This window comes from Rana temporaria, chromosome 11 (assembly GCF_905171775.1).
Source record: "Rana temporaria chromosome 11, aRanTem1.1, whole genome shotgun sequence".
Classification (NCBI taxonomy): domain Eukaryota; kingdom Metazoa; phylum Chordata; class Amphibia; order Anura; family Ranidae; genus Rana; species Rana temporaria.
In genome coordinates, this window is record NC_053499.1 from 144,949,798 (window position 1) to 144,971,250 (window position 21,453).

A 21,453-nucleotide genomic window follows, 5' to 3' on the forward strand; every position below is an offset into this window, starting at 1 on the left:
TGACCTCATATTTTATGGTTTTGGTAAATCTGAAGGAAAAAATAAATAAATAAATCTACAGAAAATTGGATAGTGTGTATCCAGCTTAAGTCTTCCCTCCACTCAGGTCTCAAATAACACTCAGCACCACATCCCCCCCCCCCCCCCTCCCCTCTGAGCTGGTCAGTGCGTGACATGAGATTTCTTCCCAATACTTCTGGAAGCTCAGAAAAGCTGTGTAAATTCTGGACAAACAGATGTAAAAGAGAGAGGGCTTACGATAAACACGTGCAACTTACGTAGGATTTATTTAATCTCGGTGTATGCATCTGATGTGAATTTGATGACGAAACACGCAAGGCGGGACCTACACTTGACGCAAGCACGCTGAATTCTGTGGCCATTTTTGAATCGTTTGAGATGCGCATTTCTGATTGTTTTTAATGTGAGTGAACATTTGACAAAGAAAAAAAACAAATAGTTTTGTTTTCAACTTACTACAACATGGCTTCCTTTACTAGGGTTAGGGGTTTTATAAAAGCAAACTTGGAGGAAGTCATTTAACCACTTGCCAAACGCATATATACTGCGGCGAGGCTGCGAAAATTGATACACCTGTACGCCGGTCTGTGCATGTGGTACTGCGGGCGGGAGCACACCTCTAGGGCTCGCAGGTCGAGCGGACTATATCCGCTGGCCACCCACGATCACAGGAAAAAGGCAGAACGGGGACCAGTCAGTCAATGTAAACAAACAGGAGAGGGAGATCGTTGGACCGCTCTAAAATTTGAGGGTGAATTTCATCTGTAAGGAGATTTGCCGAGATCACGGTGGTGCTCTGCGGATCCATCCAATACACTGAAGCTGGTGTGGGATTTTCACGCTCTGAATTTTATCATTCTAAATCTGTGGATTACTGGAGGATTTTAAAGAATATATTTCCCCCCCCCAATGAGGGTCCAGACAGGTTGAAATTACCGTAATTGGAACTGGCACCTTAACATTCTTTTTAGGAATCAGAGATGCTGCTAAACCGCTTACCTGGATTTTCGAGATGCGGCTGGAGAAGGGGACACGGAGGCTGAAGACGATCCGGAGGATCTGGACACCGATCCGGACCTAGAACTGGAGCCGCTGTAACTGCTGCCACTTCCACTGACGCTACCACTGACTGTTCTCCTGAAATATTTATACACCAGTCAGATGTGCTGAATAAGAGGCAAGCACCAAGTCATACAATATGCAAGGTTTGAGTTGTCGTACCTTCTGGGTGGAACTTTCTTCTTCGTCTCCTTGGCTCGTCCAATTCTGTTTTCAACGGTTTTAGGTGGTTCTACCCCAACTTTTGCAGGTTTTGGAACTGCTGCAGGCGCTGCGGGAGGGGCAGCTTTCTTCACAGTTGGTTTGTCACTGAACGAGAAGGAAAAATAAATTTACATTGTTGTATTTATTCAATCTCGGAGAAGATCCCTGCAATCTTCTACAGAGTCATTTAAAAGGCTCATTTTAGTTTTGGAGACGCCATCTGAATGCCAGCTCTATTGCAGGTCGAGCAGGGAACACTTCCTTCTGGCATTCACTCCATGCCGCTGTACTGCATTTAGCCTCATTTTACTACTGACATCACAAGACAAGTATTGCAAACCCGACCTCTCAAGCTGAGCAAATTTCATCTGGTGCCTGGCAAGATGGCTGAAATTCGCTCAACACAGCTCCATCTGCCCAAAAAAATATTGTTTGAGCAACTTCGAAGAAGCTGCTGGAATTTTTCTGGTCAAACTTGGGCCCCATTCACACTGGGGCGGTGGGTGCGGTGGCAGCAGCGCTTTACCAGCAATTATACGTTATTAGGCAGATAGCGGGGCGCTTTACCCCCCGCTAGCAGCCGAGCAAGGGTTAAAACCAAAGAAAAGCACCACTTTACCGGCGGTATAGCCACGGTGCCCATTTATTTTAAATGGGCAGGAGTGGTATATGCACCGCTCCAAAGATGCTGCTAGGACTTTTTTTTTACCGTCCTGCTAGCGTACTACTCCAGTGTGAAAGCCCTCGGGGGCAGCGGCTCTTTCAGGGCGATTTGCAGGCGCTATTTTTAGCGTTATAGCGCCTGCAAAGTGCCTCAGTGTGAAAGAGGTCTTAGGCTGCATCTAATCAAGTGCAGGTGGTGTTTAGGTATTCCGACAGCTGCTGTCAGAATACAACAGGCAGGCTAAACACCATGGGTGGAGGAATCTGTTAAGCTGGCCATAGATGGATAAATGTTATTTGTTCAGATCAGCAGGGACCGGCCGGATTTCCATGCATGTGTGACCATATGGATCTTGCTTTGTGCACTGGTCCAAATCATTTGGTGGATGGGGAATTATGGTGTGGGGTTGATTTTCAGTGGTTGGGCTTGGCCCCTTAGTTCCAGTGAAGGGAGCTATTAACGCATCGGCATACCAAGACATTTTGGACAATTTCATGTGCTCAACTTTGTGGGAACAGTTTGGAGATGGCCCCTTCCTGTTCCAACATGACTGCACACCAGTGCACAAAGCAAGGTCCATAAAGACATGTATGAGCAAGTTTTTTGGTGAGGGGGACACTTGACTGGCCTGCACAGAGTCCTGACCTCAACCCGATAGAACACCCACCGCCACGCATATTCCGGAGGGAAGTTACGGCCTTATTTCAATTTTTTTTAGCATTTGCTCCACAGACTTTTAAAAAAACTGAAATTTTCATTCTTTTCCATCTAAAATGTTTGGATCTGAATGTCCGCAGTTCTGAATTGCACTAGAAAGTTCCTTTTCATTTATCTTTTTGGCACGTCGCACTCCAGGAAAAAAAAAAAAACCCATGGGAATGCGGACATTATTAACAGCCCAGTTACGTCACAATTCAGATTTCTTTGTTAAATAGTTAATCTTAGATCACGAATGACAAGAAGTTACCCTCAGGGCAAAGCTGACACAATACACTTCTACAGAAAAAATGAAGCATAAAAAAACAAAGTTTAGTTGAGAAAAAAAAAAAAGGAAAACTGAACAAAAACAAAAAATTATCTAAAAATAATTCCCGGCAGTGTCCTGCATGCGGATTTGCTAAGAGGGAGGATGATAAAGGTGGGCTGCTAAATGCCTTCCCTCGGGGTCAGATCTTAATCATTGGAAATCTCCCCGCCATACAGCAGGAAACCCCAAGTGTCACGTGACCCTGAATTATGTACTCAGCTTGCAGCTGCTGGGAAATTGCCATTTGTGACGTGTGATCCAAAGGTTCAAGGGCGCCCTTTCCAACAGTTCTCAATTTTGAGCAATTACCACACTATTGTTAGGACCTTGATATCACGTGCACTTTTACTACAATAACTGCCAAGTTATCAACAGTGGTAAGCCAGTCGTTTCGATTGAATTGTGTGTCCCTATAGCAGTGGTCTCAAAACTGCGGCCCAGGGGCCGGATGCAGCTCTTTGCTTGCCTTTATTCGGCCCCTAGGGCACCATTTCTTCCACTTACACAAGACACTATTCTGCCATCTGACACCAACAATGGGACACCATTTCTGCCACTGATACCAATAATGAGGTACTACCCCCCTGCCATGATGCTACTGATGGGGCCCTATTTATCCACCAATACGGCGATGTTTACTTCCACTAATGACAGGAAAATTTCCACTCACACTAGCCACAGTTCGGCCCTCAAAGTCTGAAGGACAATAAACCAGCCCTTTGATTAGAAAGTTTGGAGAGCCCCTGCTCTATAGTAAAAAGATGCAGCTGAAAGATCTGTATAATGCAGACTGGCAAACCCAAGTGGCACTATTGGGCCCCTTTCATACGGGGTGGACTGCAATTAAATCAGCAGGGGGATCTGTCTGCTAATCCCCTGATCAGAGCAGAGTGGGCGGATGACAGGTCAGTGTCTGCTCAGTTTATGCAGAGTGGACACAGACTAAGCCCACACTGCTCCATGGACTGGTGGGTGTAAACGTACTCTGATGTTATGGAAATACATTTCCCATGATGCTTAAAGCGGAGTGCCGAAAAAAAAAGAAATAGAAAGAAAGAAAGAAAGAAAGAAAGAAAGAAGTCAGCAGCTACAAATACTGCAGCTGCTGACTTAATATATGGACACTTGCCTGTCCTGGGCGCCCGCGATGTCGGCACCTGAAGCTAATCGGTCCCTCGGCTCTCAGGATGCTGCCGCCATCTTCGGTAAGGGAATCAGGAAGTGAAGCCTTGAGGCTTCACTTCCTGGTTCCCTACTACACATGCGTGAGTCGCGCTGCGCGATCCCACTGGTTCCTGCTATCTTCTGGGATCTGTGCGTCTCCCAGAAGACAGTGGGGGGGACGGAGAGGGCACTGGACGTGTTGATCTATGTGGGAGCAAATACCTGGTTTACACAGGTATCTGCCCGCCCCCCCCCCCCCCTGAAACTCAGTTTTAACTACACTGCAGAGTGCATGACCATCATGGGAAATGTAGTTTGAAAATATCTGGGGTGCCAAGGTTCAACATCACTGGCCTAGATGGAGGGGGGGCCGATCCTCTTCCGATTTTTTTTTCTTTTTTTAGCAGATCGGAGGTAAACCGGTGTAAAATGACAAGTTGAGTGAGAAGGGACTTTCTTGGGAGAAAGGTCATTTTAGAGCGAGTGGTAAAATTAAATAAAATACCATAAGACTCATTAAAAACCTGTTACTCCACTGGACGGATACACATATGCATAAGAAATATCTACTAGGCATCACTGGCTGTTGTAAAGGATAGGCATTGAGGGTGAGTGTGCCTCGTGCACAGCTTGAGAAAAGTCACATGACCAGTAGGCACTCACACTTTAGGTGCAGGAACCGCGTCCCCTTTGCTTTTAGCGGAAGCTTTGTGCTGTGAGGGGGTTGGCGAGGGAGATGGAGAGGAGGAGAATGATCGGGACCTGAAAATAAAGAATCACACAATGAAAATCCAGAATCACAATTTCAAAAATGGACAATACTTTTTACTTCGTTTTGATAGGTTGGGGTAGAACTCCCGTCATATTTTATTTGAATATGTAAAACCTTGTGACCCGTCATATAAATCTAGTGGAGCTGCCAGCACTAAACACACTTCCTAAACATGCGAAATGAACAAAGTAAATCAGAATAATTTTTGTAATTCTGTCATTTCATTGTCCCCACTTCCAAGATTTCCCCTTTTTTAAATAGAAGGGTTTAGGGCTATCAGCCGATCGACCTCTACAAACTCAGCAGTGCCTAAAAATGGAGAGCAACTGAGCATGTGCAGAGCAGGGTGAGACAATGTATTATTGGATTTTAACCACTTGCCTAATGGGCATTTTCACCCTCTTCCTGCCCAGGCCAATTTTCAGACGTCAGCGCTGTCACACTTCGAACGACAATTGCGCAGTCATGCAACACTGTACCCAAACTAAGTTCTTATTATTTTTTTGAGACAGATAGAGCTTTCTTTTAGGTGGTATTTAATCACCACAGTTTTTATTTTTTGATAGACAGAAAAAAACGACTATCCTTCACCAATGTGTGCCGATAAGGCTGCACTGATGGGCACTTTAGTCGGCTGCACTAATAGGACACCAATGATCAGTGCCCTTATAATCAGTGTAGATGTCCCCTGTGTGGATTTGCTGGTTATCGGCTCTCCTCTCACGCTGTCAGCATGAGGCGAGGACTGCCGATAACCAGCAAATACGGTATACACTGATCAGCTGTGACTGGCTACAGCTGGTCAAACGATATAGAGCCACTGTGATTGGCTCATTACCCCAATCTGTGATTGGCAATTTCTGAAGGAGACCGCGATCACAGGTCCGCGCCGCTGGGGCATGCGGGAAGCGCAATCACAGGATGGAGGGCGTAGACCAGGAATATGCAATTATACCAGGAATATGCAATTAGCGGACCTCCAGCTGTTGCAAAACTACAAGTCCCATCAGGCTTCTGCCTCTGGGTGTCATGCTTGTGGCTGTCAGTCTTGCTAAGCCTCATGGGACTTGTAGTTCTGCAACAGCTGGAGGTCCGCTAATTGCTTATCCCTGGTGTAGACGATAAGGTGATGGGAGCCAAAAGGAAAGCAAAAGCCCTCCATATTTATTCACGCCATATCTACCAAATACAATGGATATAAAAAGTCTACACACCCCGGTTAAATTGTCAGGTTTCTGTGATGTAAAAAAACGAGACCGAAGAAATCATTTTAGAACTTTTTCCACCTTTAATGTGACCTATAAACTGTACAGCTCAATTGAAAAACTGAAATCTTTTAGGAGGGGGTAAAAAGTAAAATAAAATGTGGTCGCACATCCTCCTATGACTGGGGATATAGCTGTGTGCAGAATTAAGCAATCACATTTAAACTCATATTAAATAGGAGTCAATACACACTTGCCATCATTTTTGCATCCACTGTTGCATCGGGGCCCACAAGCTTCAAGCTACGTCTCTGGCTAGGACAGGTGAGCGTTTGATCGGTGGTGTCTAAAGATGCAGGGATTTTAGTTTTAGCATGAACTTCCACTTTAAAGTTTTGGAATGGCTGTGTAAAGGAGATGTCCTCGCAATCTGACAGATTTGGACCGTTTTTGTAAAGAAGAGTGGGCAAATATTGGCAAGTCAAGAAGTGCCATGCTGATAGACTCATACCCAAAAAAGACTGAGTGCTGTAATAAAATCAAAAGGTGCTTCAACAAAGTATTAGTGTTAGGCCCCATTCACACTAGGCCGACTGTCGCTACGGAGTTGCCCGCTCCCGCCAGCTCAGCGGGAGATCAGTCCGCAGATCCCTGCTGAGCTGGCAGATGACAGGCTCGTCTCTGCTCACTAAGCGGGGAGGGGCCTGTGCAGCGCCGCCGATTCCTATGGAGCGATCTGATGAAAACGGGCAGCATGTCCGTTTTCATTAGATCTCACCCGATCCGATATGGATGGATATGGACGTATCGCCATACGTCTGATTTTGGCGGATCGGATTGGGTCGGATGTCAGCGGACATGTTTCCGCTGACATCCGACGCTCCATAGGACTGCATGGAGCGGCCGTTCAGGTCCGCCGTCAAAACTGACAGGCGGACCTGAACGGTCCTGTCCGTGTGAATGGGGCCTAAGGGTGTGCACACTTATGCAACCATATTTTATTTTACTTCCCTCCACCTAAAAGATTTCAGTTTGTTGTTAGAGTTTTACATTTTATAGGTCACATTAAAAAGGTGGAAAAAGTTCTGAAATTATTTATTTTTTTGTCTCCTTTTTACATCACAGAAACATGACTTTTTATATCCACCATTAGGACAATTCGAGTCACCTTTTATTGGTTTGGCAATTTACAAAAGAAATGGTTATCCTGTCATGTCAGGGTCAAACGGAAACCATGACTCTTGCGAGTATTGACAACGTTTTAAAACAAGAGCAGAAAGAGAAGCTTGAACAATTGCAACACCTGAAAGTGTCAGTTTCCGGCAGCCGGAAGAACTGGTTTTCTCTTTTACAGTGGAAGGGCTGACAAAAAAAAAAAAAAAAAAAAAAAAAAAAAAAAGACAGAATTCTGCAATATTACATGATTATTAAACATAAAACAGGACACCGGCGCACCTGGAGCGGCTGCCGGAGAAGGAGCTGTGCCGGGAGGAGCGGCTGGAGTAAGAGCTGTATGAGGAGGATCTGGAACGCGAAGATCCGGAACCGGAATAGGAGGAGGATCGTGAGGAGGACCTGAAAAGGGAATTAAAAACGGTTACTTTCTTATTAGGAGTCCAATAACTAATGAATTCATGTGTTATCTGCATGCGCTGCCAACTCCTCCAAACTGATACCCACCTGTCAAGGAATTTTGGTAATTACATAACTCCTCCCAAGAGGCAGCCCATTACTTATATATCAGGGCTGAGGGCTCAGGAGAGAACAGAGTCAGGGGGCTGTGATGATTTCAGGAAGCCATGTACAGAACCCTACCAGCCCCTCCCATAAGCTATGATCTACCTGCACTGCATAGAGGAGCACATAGACCCAACTAAAAGTTGATTAAACTTCATTAGTATAACACAACACATGTTAAAGCTGAACACGTTTCACACTATCAAACAGTGCTATAGCTTTGATTAAGCACTGTTTGATAGGGTGAAACGCGCCAGCTCTTTTGAATAATAAAAAAAAGCAAATTTTTTTTGCGGCTGTCCAGAACTTCTTCCCATTTCATTGCTATATGCATCACCAGCGGCTTCTAAACTGGAGGAGAGGTTTTACCTTCGTCTGACCTATAGGGTTTGTTACGACAAAACTTCATGTTCCGGATATGACCCTGCTGTATGAGAAAGTATCCTGTTCTCTTTGTATCACTTCCTTTAGGTGCAGTCCCTGGCATTCCTGCTAGTCCCCTTTCTTTCCTATTAAACACTGACCACACTAAGCAAGAGAACACACAAGGGAACGATTGCTGGAAGGAAGAGTCTAATAAGAAATGGAACTATTTATGATTTTTAGGATATATTACGACTATTGTATTTGTATGTTGCAGGGGAGGGAGGGAAGGATAATGTGAATGCGCAGATGTATAATAAAAAATGGAATAATAAAGATATGAAGAAGAAAAAAAAAAAAAAAAAGTCAACAGCACCACAGAGCACAAATGCATATAACCTGCATTGCCGAAAATCAACGGTGTGAATGAACCATAAAAATAAGTGATGGCTTTCAGCAGTGCAGTGGCTAGAACTTCCCCCTAGCAGCACTGGGGTTGTTGGTTTAAATGCCAACCACGGCACTACCTGCCTGGAGTTTACATGTTCTCCCTGTGCCCACATGGGTTTCCTCCGGGTAATCCGGTTTCTTTCCGCACTCTAAAGATATGCTGGTAGGTTAATTGGCTCGTCTAAATTGGCCCTAGTATGTGTGTGTACCATAGTGAGTTCGGGACCTTAGATTGAAAGCTCAGTCCCTTGAGGGCAGGGACTGGTGTGAATGTACAAATATATATATATATATATATACACACACACACACACACACATATACATAATATATATATATATATATATATATATATATATATATATATATATATATATATATATATATATATATACATATATACATACATACATACATACATACATACATACACACACACACATATATATATATATATATATATATACACATACACACACACACACACACACACACACACACATACATACATACATACATACATAGCCGGTTCAGCAGAAACTTGTAACCACCCCCCCTGATGAAGGTGCAAGTTGGCAAACTTTTGTTATTCAGTGGTTGCAGTCGCTGATCTGTGTATTTTGACAGTGGGGGTAGGTTCCTAGGTTCCTAGGTTCCTTAACCACCTTGCTTGCATAGATGGAGTACCACCGGCTAAAAAAAATAAAAAAAAAAGCTACCCATCTATGGCCAGCTTTAATAAAAGCTCTGCTGAAATTTAAAGTGGTTCCAACGCCAAAACGTTTTTTATGGTAAAAAAAACATTTTTTTACAGCTTGCTGTCCTCCCTAAATACTTACCTGAATCGATCTAGTGCGATGCACAGCTGATCTCTTCTCTTTTCCTCTTCACACAGGGGCTTCAGTAGCAAACAAATACTGTGAGGAGGAAGTGGAGCCACTGTTTCCTTTCACTTTGCAGGCTTTTTTTTTGGAGCAAAGTGCCTCAGTGTGAAAATGGTCTTATTTTAATAATTAAAAAAAAAAAAAAATTGGCAACACCAGTGCTGCAGATAGAAGGCTGGGGCTTGACGCCGTTCCACAGATAAGGGGCAGGAACAAGTCACAATCTTAAAGTAATGTTGGCCGACAAGTACCAATGTTACTTACCGGGAGGAATTGGATCCAGAGTCAGAGGATGCAGAGGCGCGACGTCTCCTGCGTCCTCGGCTGGGTGAGCCAGATGTACCGAGCTTCTTTTTTGGGGATTTTGATCGGCGCCATGGGTCCTTCCACTCATCCGCCCGTTTGGACGATGTGGTTCCGCCTACCGCAGGGTTGGTAGCGAGAGCAATAGCATTCCCTCCTGTTAGAGGAGCGGTGGGGGACTCTTTCTTCGGTGGGTCATTGGTGCGACTGCCAAACAAACAAAAGAAACAGCAATGAGACTTTACACCACACAAGAAATGAAAGCAGATACAAATGACCAGTATAAAAATTTGGCATAAAAAAATAAATAAAAAGTCATGAAATGATACAAAACATGAAAAATCATATTTTTTTAAAGCAAAGGCCCTGGAGAATAAAATGGTGGGTGTTGCAGGTTTTTTTAATGTCACGTGATATTTGCGCAGTGGTTTTTCACACGGAATAGTTTTGGAAAAAATACACAATTGAATGAATTTTAGTGAACACAAACAATACAATACCGATTTTTGATAAACTATAAAAGATGACGTTACATTGAGCAGTGCTTAATCATAGCTTTGATTAAGCACCGTTTGATAGGGTGAAACGCGTCAGGTCTTCTGTCCGTTATGCTGTGGCATGTATTTTTGAATAAAAAAAAAAGCAAATTGTTTTTTTTTTGCGGCTGTCCAGAACTTCTTCCCATTTCATTGCTATATGCATCGCCAGCACCTGCGGCTTCTAAACTGGAGGAGAGGTTTTACCTTCGTCTGACCTATAGGGTTTGTTACCACAAAACTTCATGTTCCAGATATGACCCTGCTGTATGAGAAAGTATCCTGTTCTCTTTGAATCACTTCCTTTAGGTGCAGTCCCTGGCATTCCTGCTAGTCCCCTTGCTTTCCTATTAAACACTGACCACACTAAGCAGGAAAACACACAATAAAAGATGACGTTACATTGAGTAAATACATACCCAACATGTCACATGTTAAAATTGGTTCCGATGTCAGAGGGAGGAACAGCTTCCTTTCCTCCCACTGAGTACGGAGCTGGATGCCGCCGGACGCATCGTTCCTGGGCTTCCAGATCGCTTGGGAGAGCCCAGTAAAAGCGGTGGCGGAAGGGGGGCATTTTTTTATTCCAAAACTCTGTAATTTTATGTAAAATGCAATTCAATATGGCTACCTGCAGGTGTTCTGTGCACAAGTTAAGTCCAGAAACAAATTCCTGCTTGTGTGATTGGCTCACTGATTTTCCCAGAAGTCTGCCTTAGATACAAGTCAGATTTCAGGCATCCCCTGCAACAAAAGTCATTTTTGACAAAGTTTGTTAAAATCCTTGCAATGTGTATATACTGTACTGTAGATCACCCAGAAGGAAAAGTTTCTCTCTCAACAAAAGTGGAGTAACTCTTTAACAACTATTCACAATGGGGCTAACAAGCCCCCTATGCAACAGCATTGGGCAGGTGACAGCAGGTCCTTATGGAGACATTGCGGGTCTGTCTCTCTCTGCTGCAGCTAATCAATCGCATCGTGCTTGATTAGCTTAGATTGATTAGATTGTTTCCCCGGCTGTAGCAGCCAAGGAATGACTGACACTGAAAACAGTCAGAGGTAATCACTTCTGGCTTCACGGACATTCCCTGATCTCTTCTGGCTTACTGTCTTGACACCGTTAGATGCGGTCCTGGGATTCTGGGAAGAGTAATATATATATATAGTGTGTGTGTGTGTCTGAACCACATTTACATGACAGCTGACGAAAACAAGTTCATGGCTCCTGCAGCACCCTTCACACTCTGTAGTATGCCCAAAGAGCTGAAGTAGTAAAAAGCACCTAGAATTTTTTTTTCATCTGGCTTGAAATGCTTTTGAAAACATTTATTGGTTACAAGCAAATAAGGTAGGGCTGTGGAAATTAACTATTCATTTCTCGATTAATCTTTAATTCTTTTGATCGATCAAAATTCTATTGATCAGTACTTCTCTCCGCCAGCTTCCGGGTCTTGAGAGTTTCGTCGGAGATCCGGTGACACCGGTGGGGCTTGCCGTGTCCATCTGAAGGGCTCCTTTGCTGTGCCTTCATATCTGCATGCTGGTGGGACCTTACTATCTGCCATACACAAGGGCTGTTACTCTTCCCTCTATCAACCTGGGATTCTACAGCCATTCACTGGAAGTTGTGATAGTTCCCTTCACGGGACATCTACATGCCGACGGACTGATGTTAACCCCTCATCTAGATTCAGCAGTGGTATCTTTGTACACATTTTTATACCAGTATCATACTTGGCTACATTTTTTTATGACTGCTTTTGCTACCGTTTGGTATTACTCACAGTTTATGTAGCTACATCGATTTTATCTCCAGTGCAATATTTATTTTGTTACCTAAAGACTAGTGCCCCGTACACACTATCCGAAAATCGTACGGAAAATGCCGCTTTCTAAACGATCGTACGATAATCGGATCATTAGTACAGCGCTTCCGAGAGCCGATCAGGACAGCTCATCCGATTTTATTTATCGGACATGCACGGAAAAAAAATTTGTACGATGCCAGATTTTCGTATATTCAGTACAGCTGTCGTTCGAAAATGCAATACAAATGCATTACAACACATGACATCACTTCCGATTTTTTATTCTGCCGTACGAGAATTTGTGACTTTAGTAAACTCAGATTCTATGTGAGATTTACATACAAAAAAAAAAAAACAGTCGATCATTCGTCCGATAATCGGATCCTGTGTACGGGGCATAGGACTGCAACTAACGATTATTTTCATAATCAATTAGTTGGCCGATTATTGTTTCGATTAATCGGATAATAGCCCATTAAAAAAAAAAAAAATGCATTTTTAAATATTTTTGGGCCAATTTGTTGTTGGGCAGATTGCAAAACACAAATTGCAGAAAAAAAACACATTACATGCTTTTCTGCAGCTTCTCCATTGAAGTATATTGAACCAAAAATTTTTAAAAAATTAGCACCGTTTCGCGTTAAAGAGTCCTTGCCCTTACCAAATATGCAGCAGCTGAAAAAAAAATCATGGATGTGAACGTGTCCCATAGGAGAACACGTAAATGAACTGTAGTGTGTTTCTGCAAAAAGAACCAAAAAACGAGGCGTGATCCCGGCCTGAGATGTTAAGCAACACTTCACTTAGACGCTCACTTCACAGTGGGCATTCGGCGCCTAACCTAAGAATCAAAAATCAATCATAATGGGGGTTAAAAAAACAAAAATAAAGTACAAAAAGAACAAATAATCGCTACTGTAAGGGGTTCATTTTTTTACTGTGGGACAGTGAAAGTAATATTTACAGTAGCAATTTGCTTTTTTGTACTATAAAAGGGGCTCATTTTAGTTTTTTTAACCCCATTATGTTACTAGCCAATTAATCGATTATGAAAATTGTAAATCGATTAATTTCATAAACGATTAGTTGTCGATCGATTAGTTGTTTCGGCCCTACTAAAGACTATAAAAGTTTTAATGCTATTCCCATCGAGCGCTGCCTTTGTGTGTTTTTTGTATCCTGCTATCCATTTTTGCAGTGGTTGGTAGCTGCACTGGGAATCAGCCTGCAAGGAGAACAGCTAAAAGTAGTTGGATCTGTATGTGCGTTATAATTAATCGAAATTAGTTGATTAATTGATAAAAAAAAAAAAAACAATTAATCGAAACACGAAAATTGTAATCAGTAACAGCCCTAAAATAAAGCTATAACGCGTTTTGGGTACAGTACCCCCTTCCTCAGGGCTTAAATATTAGTTTGCAATAGAAACAGGATGGAGAATACTAGAAAGCAGGAACTGGGGTTGCATTAGGGACTGCGTGTCCTGATGGCAAAGTAACTAGCTGGTTGGATGTAGGGAAAAACAAAAACAAACCACCATCTATTGGTCAATGAAGTTACAGGGTACATTCCGAAGGTCCTCGGCAGGTGCCGTGACAGACCAGGTTTCACTGCTCACCATCCTATGTAAGAAGTCCGACTTACAAATTCCTCCTGTGGTTTAATGTTTGTTCATATAAAGGATTATATAACAGATGGAAAAAACAACCGGGAAATAGATCAGTTCTGGGTTGTGGAATATCTAAGCTGATGAGGCAAGAGCTCCACCGCTTTTCTGTTCTCGAATTCTGTGGTGCCCAGCTGTGGGTGTAGAGCGATACCAACCAAGGCCAGCTCCCCCACATGAAATACAAACAAGGAACAATTCGATCTCGCACATGAAGTTTCATTTTCACCTCCAAGAAAAGGAGAGAGAGCAACCATTTTCAAGGTAGACAACAGAGAAGAAACTTGGAATAAGGCCCAGTCTATTTACAAAGATGTAGAGTGATACCAACCAGGACCACTTACTCCCACATGCAACACAAAACAAGGAAACATACATACATTACATCATTTCATTTTCACACGCTTCTGATCGACTTTCAAGAAATAACGATAACCATTTCAAGGAAGATAAGCAAATATATGGCAGCTGCTCTGATCTGTTTGAAACTAGTAAAATAAAATGCAAATGGGAAGGGCACTATGCTAAACAATGCATTGGGGTCCCCAGGACAGTTTCAAGCCAGTAAAAAAAATTAAAAAATAAAACCAAATATCTGTTGAAATTTCTCAGGCTAGAGCATGGAACAAGACACAGATTGTTAACTTTAGTGATGAGCTTGGGTTTGGTTGACCCTGGAAATAAAGCTGGCCATAGATGGAGTGCTCGGTTTCCCCATCAACACAGCCTATGTAGATGGGGGAATCCCTCATGTGAAGCCATTGTGTTCTCCCAGCGGAAGGGTAGCGTGGGTTGTCCCGCTAACAACTGCATCCAAGATCTGCAAGGCTGGTTGTACTCAAGTCGGTTGATCAACTTGGTTGCATTCAGCCTGCCCATACATGGTTCAAATTTTGTCCAGTCCCTGCTGAACTGGCCAAGATCCGAACGAACGTCTATGGCCAGATTTATCCGGCGTTCCTGACGTCAATGAGCTACAGCTGAGACATAACCTACCCTGCAGCAGCGCATTCACAAGGGGTGGGACGCATGTGACATCACTGTCCTTTGTGGCCTATTATATGTCAATGACATGAACCTAATGGGGCAGATTTGCCAAAACAGGAGCACTAAGAATCTGGTGCAGCTGTGCATGGTAAAAAATAAGCTTTTAAAGTTAGCTTGTTCAATTAGGCTTTGGCAATAAAACCTGAACACTGATTGGTTTCTATGTAGAGCAGCTGCACACATACACTAATATATATATAATTAGTACAGCACTAAAAAAAAATGTATCAAACTACAATATCAGTGATAACATACGATATGTGACATAAATAACAAATAATGACTAAATAATAAAGTCTATGTGTGAAGACCAGATATCACAAATAATACGATACTGGAAAAAAAGGACACTAATGTGAAAATAGTCCATAAACAAAACAAATGTGTAACTCTCCAAAAACTCCTGCAAGAAGCATCTTTGAAGCGGTGAAGTGATTGAAATTAATGGGAAGGGCCGCCGAACCGCCCACGGCGCTTTATGAGCAAATTTAACTAGGTCCAAAACAGCTAATAGACAGCTAATCGATTACCATTTTCAAATTCGATTTATCGGGCAGTAACATAATGGGGGTTTTAAAAAAAAAAACTAGAATTAGCCCTTTATCTATATATATATATATATATAAAAATCAACGTGTGTATGTATGTATGTTCCAGCATCACGTCCAAACGGCTAAAGATATTAACATGAAACTTGGCACACATGTTACTTATATGTCAGCAACAAACATAGGATAGGTGGTTTAACCCTTACCCACCCCCATTTGTCATGGTCGGGGTTTTCCTTTAAAGTCCCATTCAACTCTATGGGAAATACATGTTACTTCATAACTTCCAAACGGCTGTACATATTTCCATAACACTTGGTCACATGTTACTTATATGTCCACTTAAACTATAGGATAGTTAATTTATCCCTTAACTACCCCCATTTGTGAGGGTCGGGGTTTTTGTTTAAAGTCACATGCAAATCAATGGGAAATGTATGTTCCCACATAACTTCTGTACGCCTGGAGATATTTCAATACAGTAATACCTGGTACACATATTACTTATATGCCAAATAAAAATATATGACAGTTAAATTACCCTTACCTACACCCTTATATAAAAGATGGGTATATTTATATTACTGTGATTTTCCTCCCCAAAAGGTTAAGATAGAAAGACCTGGCAACGCTGGGTATTCAGCTAGTAGTACAAAAAGGGCAAATCGCTACTGTAAAAATTACTTTCACTGTCCCACAGTAAAAATTAACCCCTTACAGTAGCGATTTGCTCTTTTTGTACTAATTTTAGTTTTTTTATAACCCCATTATGTTACTAAACATCTCAGGCCGGGGTCACACCTCTGTGCTTTTTGCAGAAACACTGCAGTACATTTACATGTTTTCCTATGGGACACATTCACATCCATGATTTTTCTCAGCTGCTGCGTAGTTGGAAAGGGCAAGGACTTAACGCAAAACGGTGCTTTTTTGGTTCAATATACTTCAATGGAGAAGCTGCAGAAAAGCATGCAATGTGTTTTTGCGGCAATTTGTTTTTTAAACTGCCCAACAACAAATTGGCCAAATTTTTTTTAAAAGCAAATCGCAACAAAATTACCATTTTCTTTTAGGTTATTAACCAATCAAAACAATAAAATCAGCTGACTAATCGATTATGAAAATAATCGTTAGTTGCTGCCCTAACTTTAACCCTTTTCGCCCGTTAGCGGGGGTAAAAATAGCGGTGCTTTCCCGCCGATGCCTCAGTATGAAAGCAGCCCAACTTTCCCATTCAATGAAAGACCATCTTCTGTCAAACAGGGACAGCCACAAATGGATCAAAATTCGGCCAGTCCCTGCTGAACCAAGCAAATTTCGATCCACGTATGGCTGGGCTTTTAGCGAGTTTGCCTGAGCAGATTATTCCAAAGATAAGACGCTATCAGCTGCACACAATAAACAACCCTCACACGGTCTTAGTAAACAAGTGTCAATCCTTCACAGCACTCACTGGCAACCCTAGAAATGATCTGCCATCTTTATCTGCGGGGTTCTCCTCAATATCATCATCAAGATGAAATGGAGTCTGAAGAATAATAATATTCAGTGACGTAAATAATCCACAACAAAACACAGCGGATGCTGGTGTTACATACACACATACGTCAACGGATATCAATCACTGCAAGCGACGGGTTGTAAAAGATATCCTGGTTAGATTCTACGACTTAATTGCAGAGGCTGGATAATATAATAATAATTATAATGCGTTATTAAAGTCACGAGCACCATTATACGGAGCAAACCCAGGACACCGAGGTCATCCATAGTACCAGGGCTTGCTATTGAATACTACAAGACCAGAGCCGAGGGAGGCAATGGGTTAAAGTGGACCTGTCAGCGATTGTTGGGTCTGCATGAATAACTATGACCTGTCACTATATACAACATATCAGAAAATATCCACCTTTTATCATTAAAAGGGTTCATCTTTATTTCAAAGAAAACAAAAAAAAAAGGGGGGGGGCTTGCCTTTAATGTAAAAAAATAAATAGGTACATTTTTACTCACTTCTATCTGGCTGTTACTAGGCACATTTCGTAATCTGCCTAGTTCCTGGTTCTAGGTGGTTCAACTTCCTGTGTGGTTCAACTTCCTGTCCTAAGACCACATTGCCTCCGGGGAAATGACGACGCTCATTTCCCAGGAGTCTCTGGGCATTACTGTGCCAAAAAAATAAAAATAAATAAAAAATGCCCACACATATGATGGATACGGCCACAACATTAGCTGGAGGATATAGGGCAAGTGTTTGCAATGATTTCTGGAACGATTGGGGAGCTATTAATGTTTTAGGGACTATTTAAATGTGATTAATTTTAGCTTGCAAATTATATATATATATATATATATATATATATATATATATATATATATATATATATATATACACACACACACACACACACACACACACATATATACATACACACACACACTATATATATATACATATACACACACACATATATATATATATATATATATATATATACATATACACACACACACACACACACACTGTCTATTTGTCCTATTTACCATCATCGTTGAAAGAAAAAAAAGAAGAAAAAAAGAAAGAAAAGAAAGAAAAAAAAAAGAAAGAAAAGAAAAGAAAGAAAAAGAAAAAAAGAAAGAAAGAAAAAGAAAGAAAAGAAAGAAAAAAAAAAAAGAGGAAAAAAAAGAAAAAAAAAAAAAAAAAAGAAAAAAGAAAAAAAAAAAGAAAAAAAAAAGAAAAAAAAAAAAAAAAAGAAAGAAAAAAAAGAAAAGAAAGAAAAAAAGAAAGAAAAAAAAGAAAAGAAAGAAAGAACATTTTGGGTTGTCCCCAGAATAATAGAGGGGAAATCTTCCAATGGGGACACTAGTTCCGATGACCTGGAGGTCTTCAAGAAATTCCCTTTATTTTCAGGGATTTCCCCTCACTTCCTGTTTGGCTTTGAGGCAGGAAGTGAATGTAAATCTCCCTGGATTGAGACACAGATTCTTCCACCCCCCCCCCCCTCACGGAGTTAAAAACGCTCTTACTCTATCCAAAATGAGAAAAAAAAATTGCCTATAGTTCTACTTTATTGTTCCTAAAAAAACGTATACAAATGGCTTCCTCAGGATCCACTTGCTTATCCCAAGACAACACAAGCAAGTGGATCCTGAGGAAGCAATTTGTATGCGAAACATGTTGATCCACTAAGACTTCTAGACTATGCATTATAGAATACACTTAGTGATACTATAGGACAGTGCTTCTCAACCTTTTCAAGGAACCCTTTAAAATGATGCACAATCTCGAGGCACCACATTCTATAATGTAAACAACTAATAACGCTACATATCGCAACATCCACACATATTGGACACCCAACATTGGAGGCAATTTACTCTTCCAAAGCAAATACACATTTGCACACTGGTACTGAATAGTATTCCAATTTTAGTCTTCTCCCTCTCAGCTAATGTGACCCCGGTGCTGATACAGGGGAGGGCAAACCAGGATGCTGTGTAGGAACCCTACATTCTTATCAACCTATGACAGCACTGGTTGTTAGGATGCCGGTGGCTGAAGGATTGCAATCTTCGCTGGCCTGCATAACATTTCTGGGATTTTTTTTTTGCCAAGGCACCCCTAAAGAAACCTTAAGGTACCCGGGTTGAAAAAAGCTGCTATAGGATACAGCTTTTTACTGGTCTTGCATTTTAATGTACAAATTAAAAAGCTGTATCCTATAGAATCACCAAGTCCATTACACAACACGCATTCTACAAGTATTAGTGGATCGACACGTTTCACATACAAATTGCTTCCTCAGGATCCACTTGCTTATGTTGTCTTAGGATAAGCAAGTGGATCCTGATGAAGCAATTTGTATGCAAACATGTCAATAGAATATTATATGATGGACTTGGTGATTCTGAAGGTAATGGCTTTAATTGTCTTGGATTTTAATGTACAGATAAAGTTATTTAATTTTAATGTGAACTTTTTTTGGCACATTAAAAATCCCCCTATTCTGATCTTCCTACAGGTGAATTGAAAAGTCTCTTACATAAATTGCTGTCAGTTGGGGGGGATGTTGCCTTGTAGAGACTACAGCTGTTACTGTGAGCCTTCTCCATCACAGGAGTGCGCTCTCAAACGCTGAGCAGAGTTCAAAGGAAAGAAATCACAAGGGAGGGGTTTGAATCAGAAAAATCTTGCTCCTGTAATGGTGAAGGGGAACAGTAACACAAGGTTTCTCTTGGCAACGTATAAAACAGTGCTTAATAGAAACAGTCCATATATCAAATAATACACAGTCCGTGAGATCTTCAGTGCTGATATATGAGAACTGGCATGCAGGTGAGTGCGGCTTTACTGCCCGTTTCCCAATGCACATGCGCGAGCCGCGCGGTGCTTTGTAAATGGGTCTGCTGCTCTCCAGGACACACACAGTTCCCAGAATGCAGCGAGTAGGACGGAGGAAGAAGACCTGCCGCGGACGATGAAGAGGCAGATTAGGGACTTCCGCATAGCAACCGATATTTCTGGTAAGAAAAAAAAAAAAAAAAAAAAAAAACCTAATTTTTTTAGGATTTTTGGTACAAAAAAAAATAAAAAATTTAATCCAGGGTGGAACTCCACTTTTTGAATGGTTTTGCTTTTTAAATTCTGAACACTTTTGCAAAAAAAATGTAAAATGATATTACACACACACACACACACACACACACACACGTCACAAGTGCTGGAAAGTGGGGGCAGGAACGTTTAGAGAGTAAGAAGAGATAATAGGCAGGTGAGACGTTGGCATAGGAAGTTGACGTATAACCAGGAAATAGAATTGATCCGAGTTCATCATTGCTACATTTGCTCGCTCTGTCCGTTGCGTAATCCCGGTGACCTGCTGTGTATTTGCATAGGGCTCTTGTCCGTCCGGCCGGCCAGCCAGCCATCCCTGCGGTGACATCAGCAGAGAGGATTGTGAATTTCCACTCTTACAAGCGATATACGTTCCTCTACATTCCATCACGTAGCTTTTCACCCTCAGGGCACTGGAAAAAAATACTAACGCTTCCATAGCTGCTGCTTGTAAATTAGGGCTGCAACTAACGATTATTTTCATAATCGATTAGTTGGCCGATTTATTGTTTCGATTAATAGGATAATAGCCTTAAAAAAAAAAAAAAATAATAAAATGGCATTTTTTTATTTTTTTGGGCCAATACGTTGTTGGGCAGATTACAGAACGCAAATTGACGCAAAAAACACATTACATGCTTTTCTGCAGCTTCTCCGTTGAAGTATATTGAACCAAAAAATACAAAATTGCACCGTTTTGCATTAAAAAGTCCTTGCCCTTTCCAAATAAGCAGCAGCTGAAAAAAAAAATCATGGATGTGAACGTGCCCCATAGGAAAACATGCAAATGAACTGTAGTGCGTTTCTGCAAAAAGCACCAAAAAACAGGTGTGACCCAGGCCTGAGATGTTTAGTAACATAATGGGGTTAAAAAAAAAAAAAAAAAAAAAAAAAAGAAGGACAAAAAGAGCAAATCGCTACTGTAAGGGGTTAATTTTTTACTGTGGCACAGTGAAAGTAATATTTACAGTAGCAATTTGCTTTTTTGTACTATAAAGGGCTAATTTTAGTTTTTTTAACCCCATTATGTTACTGGCTGATTATTTGATTATGAAAATTGTAATCGATTTCATAATCGATTAGTTGTCGTTCGATTAGTTGTTTCGGCCCTATTGTAAATAACAAAAGAGGCAGCGTTTTTTCTTTAACCCTTTTGCTACCAAAGCTGCATATGTCTAAAAAAAAAAAAAAAAATTGAAAACCTTAAGATGACTTCATGCCCCCCTCCCAAAGATGATATATTTTTGTAAGCAGACAATAGAGGTAGTTACATTTTTTTTTATGTCACACAATTTTATTAGTGCAACGTTTTATCAAATACAAATAATAATAAAAAAAAAAAATTGGGGCACCAAAACTTAACATATTGCCTAACTT

At 41.3% G+C, this 21,453-nt stretch overlaps 1 protein-coding gene across 3 annotated transcripts in view; it reads right to left on the minus strand.

Annotated features, from left to right (window-relative positions):
- Window positions 1-21,453, minus strand: part of ZC3H18 (zinc finger CCCH-type containing 18) — a 119,371-nt gene that overhangs the window by 13,879 nt on the left and 84,039 nt on the right. For all 3 annotated transcript variants that reach the window (XM_040329373.1, XM_040329371.1, XM_040329372.1), the window contains 5 exons: window positions 9,815-10,060; window positions 7,572-7,691; window positions 4,803-4,901; window positions 1,243-1,389; window positions 1,021-1,158 (listed from right to left, as the gene is read on the minus strand). In XM_040329373.1, the coding sequence (XP_040185307.1) occupies window positions 1,021-1,158; window positions 1,243-1,389; window positions 4,803-4,901; window positions 7,572-7,691; window positions 9,815-10,060 (750 nt within the window). The remainder of the gene's footprint in view (window positions 1-1,020; window positions 1,159-1,242; window positions 1,390-4,802; window positions 4,902-7,571; window positions 7,692-9,814; window positions 10,061-21,453) is intronic.